We start from the raw sequence: 10,811 nt of genomic DNA on the forward strand, positions 1-10,811 counted from the left end.
CTTTATCTCTGTCGCTTCTCTCTCTTTGTCTCTGTCGCCTCTCTCTCTCTTTGTCTCTGTCGCTTCTCTCTCTTTGTCTCTGTCGCCTTCTCTCTCTTTGTCTCTGTCGCTTCTCTCTCTCTCTTTGTCTCTGTCGCTCTCTTCTCTCTCTTTGTCTCTGTCGCTCTCTCTCTCTTTGTCTCTGTCGCTTCTCTCTCCTTTATCTCTGTCGCTCTCTCTTCTTTGTCTCTCGTCTCTCTCTCTCTCTCTTGTCTCTGTCGCTCTCTCTCTCTTTTGTCTCTTGCTTCTTCTTTTGTCTCTCTCTCTCTCTCTCTCTTTGTCTCTGTCGCTTCTCTCTCTCTCTCTCTCTCTTTGTCTCTGTCGCTCTCTCTCTCTCTTTGTCTCTGTCGCCTCTTCTCTCTCTTTGTCTCTGTCTCTCTCTTTGTCTCTGTCTCTCTCTCTCTCTCTTTGTCTCTGTCGCTCTCTCTCTTCTCTGTTGTCTCTCTTTGTCTCTGTCGCTCTCTCTCTCTCTCTTTGTCTCTGTCTCTTTCTCTCTCTCTCTCTCTTTGTCTCTGTCGCTCTCTCTTGTCTCTGTCGCTCTCTCTCTCTCTCTTTATCTCTCTTTGTCTCTGTCTCTCTCTCTCTTTGTCTCTGTCGCTCTCTCTCTCCTCTTTGTCTCTGTCGCTCTCTCTCTCTTTGTCTCTTGTCTCTGTCTCTGTCGCTTCTCTCTCTCTCTCTTGTCTCTGTCGCCTCTCTTTATCTCTGTCGCCTTCTTTATCTCTGTCGCCTTCTCTCTCTCTCTTTGTCTCTGTCGCTCTCTCTCTCTCTTTGTCTCTGTCGCTCTCTCTCTCTTTGTCTCTGTCGCTCTCTCTCTCTCTTCTCTCTTTGTCTCTGTCGCTTCTCTCTTTATCTCTGTCTCTCTCTCTCTCTCTCTTGTCTCTGTCTCTGTCTTTCTCTCTCTCTTTGTCTCTGTCGCTCTCTCTCTCTCTTTGTCTCTGTCTTATCTCTGTCTCTCTCTTTATCTCTGTCGCTTCTCTCTCTCCTCTTTGTCTCTGTGCCTTCTCTCTTTGTCTCTGTCGCTTCTCTCTCTCTCTTGTTTGTCTCTGTCGCTCTCTCTCTCTCTTTGTCTCTGTCGCTCTCTCTCTCTTTGTCTCTGTCTCTCTCTGTCTCTCTTTGTCTCTGTCGCTTCTCTCTCTCTCTTTGTCTCTGTCGCTTCTCTCTCTCTCTCTCTCTTTGTCTCTGTCTTGTCTCTGTCTCTCTCTCTTTGTCTCTGTCGCTTTCTCTCTCTCTCTCTTGTCTTCTCTCTCTCTGTCGCTTCTCTCTCTCTTTCTTTGTCTTTGTCTCTGTCTCTGTCTCTCTCTCTCTTTGTCTCTGTCTTTCTCTCTCTCTTTGTCTCTGTCTCTCTCTCTTTGTCTCTGTCGCTTTGTCTCTCTTCTCTCTCTCTTTGTCTCTGTCGCTCTCTTATCTCTTATGTCTGTCGCTTCTCTCTCCCTCTTTGTCTCTGTCGCTTCTCTTTGTCTCTCTCCCTCTTTGTCTCTGTCGCTTCTCTCTCTCTCCTCTTTGTCTCTGTCGCTCTCTCTCTCTCCTCTTTGTCTCTGTCGCTCTCTCTCTCTCTCTTTGTCTCTGTCGCTCTGTCTCCTCTCTTTGTCTCTGTCGCTTTGTCTCTCTCTCCTCTCTTTGTCTCTGTCGCTCTCTCTCTCCTCTTTGTCTCTGTCGCTCTCTCTCTCTCTCTCTTTGTCTCTGTCGCTTCTTCTCTCTCCCTCTTGTCTGTCTGCTCTCTCTCTTGTCTCTTTGTCTCTGTCGCTTCTCTCTCTCTGTCGCTCTCTCTCCTCTTTGTCTCTGTCGCTCTCTCGCTCTCTCTTTGTCTCTGTCGCTCTCTCTCTCTCTTTGTCTCTTGTCTCTGTCTTGCTCTCCTCTCTTTGTCTCTGTCTCTCTCTCTTGTCTCTGTCGCTCTCTCTCTCCCTCTTTGTCTCTGTCTCTCTCTCTCTTTGTCTCTGTCGCTCTCTCTCTCTCTCTCTTTGTCTCTGTCGCCTTCTCTTCTCTCTTTGTCTCTGTCGCCTCTCTCTCTTGTGTCTTTGTCTCTGTCGCTTCCTCTCTCTCTCTTTGTCTTTGTCTCTGTCTTTGTCTCTGTCTTCTCTCTCTTTGTCTCTGTCGCTGTCTTTCTCTCTCTTTGTCTCTGTCGCTCTTCTCTCTCTCTTGTCTCTGTCCTCTCTCTCTCTCTTTGTTCTCTCTCTCTCTCTTCTTTGTCTCTGTCGCTCTCTCTCTCTTTCTCTCTCTCTCTTGTCTTTGTCTCTGTCGCTCTCTCTCTCTCTCTTTGTCTCTGTCGCCTTCTCTCTCTCTCTTTGTCTCTGTCGTCTCTGTCTCTCTCTCTCTCTTTGTCTCTGTCGCCTCTCTTTGTCTCTCTCTCTCTTTGTCTCTGTCGTCGCTCTCTCTCTCTCTTTGTCTCTGTCTTTGTCTCTTCGCTTTCTCTCTCTTTGTCTCTCTCTCTTTGTCTCTGTCGTCTCTGTTCTCTCTCTCTCTTTGTCTCTGTCTTTGTCTCTCTCTCTCTCTCTCTCTCTTTGTCTCTGTCGCTCTTTTTGTCTCTCTCTCTTTCTTTGTCTCTGTCGCTCTCTCTCTCTCTTTGTCTCTGTCGCTCTCTTTCTCTCTCTCTTATCTCTGTCGCTCTCTCTCTCTCTCTCTTTGTCTCTGTCGCTCTCTCTCTCTCTCTCTCTTTGTCTTCGCTCTTCTCTCTCTTTGTCTCTGTCGCTCTCTCTCTTCTCTCTCTCTCTCTTTATCTCTGTCGCTCTCTTTGTCTCTCTCTCTCTCTTTATCTCTGTCGCTTCTCTCTCTCTCTCTTTGTCTCTCTCTCTTATCTCTGTCTCTCTCTCTCTCTCTCTCTCTTTATCTCTGTCGTCGCTCTCTCTCTCTTTATCTCTTCGTTCTTTACACTTTAACTCCAAGGTCAGCAGTTATGTTATCAAACTATTCCGACTCCATAGAAACAACAGAAAAACATAACACCCTCCCGAGTGGCTCAGTTTCCAAGGCACTGCATCGCAGTGTTGAGGCGTCACTACAGACCCGGATTCCATCCCAGGCTCTGTCGCAGCCGGCCGCTCGGGGAGACTCATGAGGCAGCACACAATAGGCCCAGCTGCCTGGGTTAGGGAGGTTTGGTCGGCCCGGGATGTCCATTTCCCATCGCGCCTAGTGACTCCTGTGGTGGGCCGGGTGCAGTGCACGCTGACACGGTCACCAGGTGCATGGTGTTTCCTCCGACACATTGGTGCGGCTGGCTTCCAGGTTAAGATGACTGTAGTCTACTGATGGTGTTACTAACCCCTCTACTCTCTGTATCAGACCTGGAGATGGCTGTAGCCTACTGATGGTGTTACTAACCCTCTACTCTCTGTATCAGACCTGGAGATGGCTGTAGCCTACTGATGGTGTTACTAACCCTCTACTCTCTGTATCAGACCTGGAGATGGCTGTGGCCTACTGGAACCTGGTTCTAACTGGTCGATTCAAGTTCCTGGACCTCTGGAACAGGTTTCTATTGGTGAGTGGATGCCAGTCTGTATTAATGGCTATTCCCTAAATAATATACTACTCTGGACAGAGTCTAGGTGTTTCCTCCATGTGTTGATAGTCTCTGTGATGTCATCTATCTGTGTGATTAATGCAGGAGCATCATAATCTCTGATGTCATCTATCTCTGTGATTAATGCAGGAGCATCATAATCTCTGATGTCATCTATCTGTGTGATTAATGCAGGAGCATCATAATCTCTGATGTCATCTATCTGTGTGATTAATGCAGGAGCATCATAATCTCTGATGTCATCTATCTGTGTGATTAATGCAGGAGCATCATAATCTCTGATGTCATCTATCTGTGTGATTAATGCAGGAGCATCATAATCTCTGATGTCATCTATCTGTGTGATTAATGCAGGAGCATCATAATCTCTGATGTCATCTATCTGTGTGATTAATGCAGGAGCATCATAAGCGGTCGATCCCCAAAGACACGTGGAACCTGCTACTGGACTTTGGCAACATGATTGCAGACGACATGTCCAACTACGACGAGGAAGGTGAGATATAACCACCTATTAAGGATGGGTCCCAAGTGGCACCTTTTCCTGTGCTCTACTTTTGACCAGGGCCCATAGTGAACTAGATACGGATTAGGTGCCATTTGAACGCAGACAAACATTTCTGTAGGACCAATAAAACATACACTAATCCACACCCTGCCCACCCTGACCTTAGATCCAGGATTCCTCTACCCCCATAACCACTAGGCATATGACTAAGATCTGACCTGGAGTCATCAGTTAGGGATTGGGACTTGACTTCTACCTACTACCATACAGCGCAATCACCTATTAAAACATTTCTGCCAATCACTTACCATGCAGCTAATCATGTGACCCTTTTCTGCCCACTCAGGAGCTTGGCCTGTCCTCATCGACGACTTTGTGGAATTTGCCCGGCCAATCGTGACAGGGGGCAAGCGTAAAACCATATAGGTCATACCCAGTTCCCAGCAGGGGCTGACGATTTTATACACACCAGCCAAAAAGAGACTTCTACAAGACTGTCCAAGTTTGTGAGACTGAGCTGCCAATCAGGGGCCGGGGAGCGACATGACAGCCAATCGGAGAGAAGGAAAACAACAACAGGAAGAGGAAGTTATCTTTTTCTTTGTTTTGGGACTGAGTCACTCCGGGAGGCGGGCTGTTAGCAGGGGGTGGGATCGTCGCGGAGCTATGAGCTCTGCTCCCATTGGCTAGCTGGATCAGACTGATCGGCCAACGACTACAGTACCCATACACCAGCCACCATCAGATCAGTGGGCGTGTCTATAGATTCTAGAACTGGTGCTCTGGTCCCACCCCCCCTAGCTGCAGCCCCCCGCCCCGCCCCTCCTTACTAAAGAACGACCAGGGAGAGCAAACAGAACGGCAGAGAGGGGCGGACGGTTTGCTCTCTGCAGCAGACAGACAGAATGGTGTGATATTTGATCCAGTGGAGGCTGCTGAGAGGAGGACGGCTCATCATAATGTCTGGAACGGAGCGAATGGAACAGCATCAAACACCTGGAAACCATGGAAACCATGTGTTTGATGTATTTGATACCATTCCACTGATTCAGATCCAGTCATTACCACGAACCTGTCCTCCCCAATGAAGGTGCCACCAACCTCCTGTGGTCTGAACCCACAGTAGTAAGACGTCTCTGCCGGCCCATGGTGGATGAACTAGGAGCTCGGAGGTTCTGCATGTGTTTCTGGTTGAGCGTTAAGCGGCTGGACGGAGGAACAACAACAACTTTTTTTATTATTATCATTGAGTTTCTTCTCATCGAATCAGAGGTGAGGGGTGTGGTCGTCATCCAATGTTCTCATCCAATCCAACGTCAGTGTAATGTTCTGCTTCCATTTCAATCTAAAGTGTAAAAGTTGGGTCAGTTTTGTTGTTAATATGTGTGAGGTTCAGGGTCTATATCCACAAAGCGTAGGAGTGCTGACCTGGGATCAGTTTAGCCTTTTAGATAATAATGAATACTAGAGAGGACCAGATCCTAGTACTGGTCTGGGATCAGGTTAACCTTTTAGATCATAATGGATATTAGAGAGGACCAGATCCTAGTACTGATCTGGGATCAGGTTAGCCTTTTAGATCATAGTGAGCGAGAGGACCAGAGAGGACCTACTCTGAGACGCTTTAGGAATACAGGCCCAGTTCAGATCCACTTTGGTATTCAGATAGAACCGGACCGACAGAGCAGCATGCTTTAAAGCTCAACACCAGCAGAAATACTATGGCTACAGTTGGAACAGACTGTGACCATAGGATTCATGTATAGATATACCATTTTAGAATAATGAATATGATACAATATAACGAAGACACGATGACATTTATAATCGTGAGAGAGAGGAAGAAGTATTTGAAATACGTACGAGGTCCACAGATTTCTAGTGCGTGTCCCAAACTGTACCCTATTCCCTGTATAGTACTGGTCAAAAAGTAGTGCACTATATAGGGAACAGGTTTGCCCATTTGGGATGCGCCATGTCTCCTTTCTGTTTGATTTGAGTTGGTTTGTTTGTAACTGTTCACATCACCAGAGACCTTGACTGTTGGTCTGGCAGTTATTTTATTTTCACAAGCAACGCACAGGAAGTTCAGTCTATGAATCGTATTCAGTCTACAACTCTGTATATAGTTGAATCTATGAATCATATTCAGTCTATAACACTGTATATAGTTCATAGTTGAATCATATTCAGTCTACAACTCTGTATATAGTTCATAGTTGAATCTACGAATCGTATTCAGTCTACAAAGCTGTATATAGTTCATAGTTGAATCTATGAATCATATTCAGTCTACAACACTGTATATAGTTCATAGTTGAATCATATTCAGTCTACAACACTGTATATAGTTCATAGTTGAATCTATGAATCATATTCAGTCTACAACACTGTATATAGTTCATAGTTGAATCATATTCAGTCTACAATATATAGTTCATAGTTGAATCTATGAATCGTATTCAGTCTACAACACTGTATATAGTTCATAGTTGAATCTATGAATCATATTCAGTCTACAACTCTGTATATGTTCATAGTTGAATCATATTCAGAATCATATTCAGTCTACAACACTGTATATAGTTGAATCTATGAATAGTTGAATCTATGAATCATATTCAGTCTACAACACTGTATATAGTTCATAGTTGAATCTATGAATCATATTCAGTAGTTCATAGTTGAACACTGTATATAGTTCATAGTTGAATCTATGAATCATATTCAGTCTACAACACTAGTTCATAGTTGAACACATATTCAGTCTCATAGTTCATAGTTGAATCTATGAATCATATTCAGTCTACAACACTGTTCATAGTTGAATCTATGAATCATATTCAGTCTACAACTCTGTATGTAGTTGAATCTATGAATCGTATTCAGTCTACAGCACTGTATATAGTTCATAGTTGAATCTATGAATCGTATTCAGTCTACAACACTGTATGTAGTTGAATCTATGAATCATATTCAGTCTACAGCAGCAGTTTAAATCAAGTCTAATGTTATTGGTCACATACACGTGTTTAGCAGATGTTATTGCAGGTGCAGCGAAATGCTTGTCAACACACCCCAGTTCTTTGTTTTTAAACCGTTTCAGTTGTTTGTGTTGTTTTGGTTGGTCGTCATGGGTTACTGCTAGCCAGCCCAGTGAAGTGAATGTTACAGACCAGACTGAGACACGTCTACTACACACACACACACACACACACACACACACACACACACACACACACACACACACACACACACACACACACACTCTCTCTCTGTGTGGTTATAGTACATCATCAGACCAGACTGAGACATGTCTACTAGCTACTACACACACACACAGACACACACACACACACTCTCTGTGTGGTTATAGTACATCATCAGACCAGACTGAGACACGTCTACTACACACACACACACACACTCTGTGTGGTTATAGTACATCATCAGACCAGACTGAGACATGTCAACTAGCTACTACACACACACACACACGGAACATCTCAGTAACAGACATCCTCTGACGCAGCAGGTAACAGAAGTTCTGCTTCATTCTCCGGAAATGTTCCTGAGATTTTGGACTGCGCCTCGTCTGTCTCCCAAATGGCACCTTAACGTTGTGCACTATGTAGGGAATAGGGTGCTATTTGGGAGGTATGTTTTAAGTTCCACTTGTTATGCCACATGTTCTTAGACAATTGCACTCACATCTGGGGGGGGGGGGGTAATGAAAACATTCTATTGCACTCACATCTGGGGGGGGGGGGTAATGAAAACATTCTGTTCAGTGTTGATGTGTATCGACAGGAGAAGACAGAGACTATGGAAGAGAGAGAGAGAGACGTCCTCTGAACTTCCTACACTACGGTACGCGCTGAGAGAGTGTCCAATGTGTTGACCGTCTGAGCTTTACTCATATTCACTATTATTTTCACTGAGAGAAAAGAAAAAGCATTTAAAACATTCGTCATCGTTCTGCTACGGAGACGTTCTACATGACTTTGTTTTGAACAACGGAAGGCCCCGTCAATAAAGCATGTTGTTTTTAACAAAAAATGGAACGAGACTTTGGATCCATCTGTTCTGTTGAAAGTTTCATAAAGATTAGTGCATCACAGAGAATGTGCCCCAAACACAGAGATGTTAAGAGATCACAACGTTATCTCTGTCCCATTATGGCGTCTGTGAGCGCACGGGCAGCGCCGTTGAGAATGAGAGGGTGGGAAGCTTTTAGGGACAGTTTAGGTGCAAAGGTTAAGGATGAGGGGGGGTTGTGAGGGCGGGGGTTGGTTTGTTGTTGGTGAGGATGAGAGAGGGTTTAGAGGTGATGAGGGGGAGGGGGGCTTAATAACACACCAGTCTTATCCTGCCCCAGTGGGGAAGGAAGGAAGGGGTCTCAACACTAGACCTACTGGTCCATCTGATGCAGAGCCTACCCTCCAGCCCTCTAACCCCCCAGTCCTCTAACCCTCCAGCCCTCTAACCCTCCAGCACTCTAACCCCCCAGCCCTCTAACCCTCCAGCCCTCTAACCCTCCAGCCCTCTAACCCTCCAGCCCTCTAACCCCCCAGCACTCTAACCCTCCAGCACTCTAACCCACCAGTCCTCTAACCCTCCAGCCCTCTAACCCCCCAGCCCTCTAACCCCCAGCCCTCTAACCCCCCCAGCCCTCTCACCCCCAGCCCTCTAACCCTCCAGCCCTCTAACCCTCCAGCCCTCTAACCCCCAGCCCTCTAACCCTCCAGCCCTCTAACCCTCCAGCCCTCTAACCCTCCATCCCCCTAACCCTCCAGCCCTCTAACCCCCAGCCCTCTAACCATCCAGCCCTCTAACCCTCTAACCCCAACCCTCTAACACTCCAGTCCTCTAACCCTCCAGCCCTCTAACCCCCTCCAGCCCTCTAACCCTCCAGCCCTCTAACCCTCTAACACTCCAACCCTCTAACACTCCAGTCCTCTAACCCTCCAGCCCTCTAACCCTCTAACACTCCAACCCTCTAACACTCCAGCCCTCTAACACTCCAGCCCTCTAACACTCCAGTCCTCTAACCCTCCAGTCCTCTATCCCTCCAGTCCTCTATCCCTCCAGTCCTCTATCCCTCCAGCCCTCTCACCCTCCAGCCCTCTAACCCTCTAACACTCCAACCCTCTAACACTCCAGTCCTCTAACCCTCCAGTCCTCTATCCCTCCAGTCCTCTATCCCTCCAGCCCTCTAACCCTCCAGCCCTCTAACACTCCAACCCTCTAACCCTCCAGCCCTCTAACCCTCCAGCCCTCTAACCCTCTAACACTCCAACCCTCTAACACTCCAGTCCTCTAACCCTCCAGTCCTCTATCCCTCCAGCCCTCTAACCCTCCAGCCCTCTAACCCTCCAGCCCTCTTACCCTCTAACCCTCCAGCCCTCTAACCCCCAGCCCTCTAACCCTCCAGCCCTCTAACCCTCCAGCCCTCTAACCCTCCAGTCCTCTAACCCTCAGCCCTCTAACCCCCCAGCCCTCTAACCCCCCAGCCCTCTAACCCCCAGTCCTCTAACCCTCCTATCCTCCCTTCCTCCAGCCCTCTAACCCCCAGTCCTCTAACCCTCCTATCCTCCCTTCCTCCAGCCCTCTAACCCCCAGTCCTCTAACCCTCCTATCCTCCCTTCCTCCAGCCCTCTAACCCCCCAGTCCTCTAACCCTCCTATCCTCCCTTCCTCCAGCCCTCTAAGCCCCTAACCCACCAGTCCTCTAACCCTCCAGCCTCTAACCCTCCAGCCTCTAACCCCCAGCCCTCTCACCCTCCAGCCCTCCAGTCCTCTAACCCTCCTATCAGCCCTTCCTCCACCCCCAGCCCTCTAACCCTCCAACCCTCTAACACTCCAGCCCTCCAACCCTCTAACACCCCCCTAACACTCCAGTCCCTATCCCTCCAGCCCTCTAACCCCTCCAGCCCTCCAGTCCTCTAACCCTCCATCCTCCCTTCCTCCAGCCCTCTAACCTCCAGCCCTCCAGTCCTCTAACCCTCCATCCTCCCTTCCTCCAGCCCTCTAACCCCCACCCTCTAACCCTCTAACACTCCAGCCCTCCTCTAACACTCCAACCCTCTAACACTCCAGTCCTCTAACCCTCCAGCCCTCTAACCCTCCAGCCCTCTAACCCTCCAGCCCTCTAACCCTCCAGCCCTCTAACCCTCCAGTCCTCTAACCCTCCAGTCCTCTATCCCTCCAGCCCTCCAGCCCTCTAACCCTCTTACCCTCTAACCCTCTTACCCTCCAGCCCTCTAACCCCCAGCCCTCTAACCCTCCAGCCCTCTAACCCTCCAGCCCTCTAACCCTCAGCCCTCTAACCCCCCAGCCCTCTAACCCCCAGTCCTCTAACCCTCCTATCCTCCCTTCCTCCAGCCCTCTAACCCTCCTATCCTCCCTTCCTCCAGCCCTCTAACCCCCCCAGTCCTCTAACCCTCCTATCCTCCCTTCCTCCAGCCCTCTAACCCCCCCAGTCCTCTAACCCTCCTATCCTCCCTTCCTCCAGCCCTCTAACCCCCCAGCCCTCTAACCCTCCTATCCTCCCTTCCTCCAGCCCTCTAACCCCCCCCAGTCCTCTAACCCTCCTATCCTCCCTTCCTCCAGCCCTCTAACCCCCCCAGTCCTCTAACCCTCCTATCCTCCCTTCCTCCAGCCTCTAACCCCCCAGTCCTCTAACCCTCCTATCCTCCCTTCCTCCAGCCCTCTAACCCCCCCCAGTCCTCTAACCCTCCTATCC

At 48.4% G+C, this 10,811-nt stretch overlaps 1 protein-coding gene and 1 long non-coding RNA gene across 2 annotated transcripts; both read left to right on the forward strand.

The window, feature by feature from the left end:
- The first annotated feature begins 3,423 nt into the window (after positions 1 to 3,423).
- Positions 3,424 to 4,884, forward strand: LOC135568904 (DCN1-like protein 2). The gene is made up of 3 exons (XM_065015690.1): positions 3,424 to 3,517; positions 3,959 to 4,055; positions 4,414 to 4,884. Exons 1-3 carry the CDS (start codon positions 3,443 to 3,445, stop codon positions 4,491 to 4,493), a joined length of 252 nt encoding a protein of 83 aa, XP_064871762.1. The 5' UTR covers positions 3,424 to 3,442; the 3' UTR covers positions 4,494 to 4,884.
- A 1,870-nt stretch (positions 4,885 to 6,754) lies between these two features.
- On the forward strand, positions 6,755 to 8,131 carry LOC135568907 (uncharacterized). Its single transcript, XR_010462762.1, has 2 exons — positions 6,755 to 6,810; positions 6,843 to 8,131. It is a non-coding gene; the product is annotated as an uncharacterized LOC135568907 (long non-coding RNA).
- Positions 8,132 to 10,811: the final 2,680 nt, after the last annotated feature.

This window comes from Oncorhynchus nerka, unplaced genomic scaffold (genome assembly GCF_034236695.1).
Source record: "Oncorhynchus nerka isolate Pitt River unplaced genomic scaffold, Oner_Uvic_2.0 unplaced_scaffold_1345, whole genome shotgun sequence".
Lineage (NCBI taxonomy): Eukaryota > Metazoa > Chordata > Actinopteri > Salmoniformes > Salmonidae > Oncorhynchus > Oncorhynchus nerka.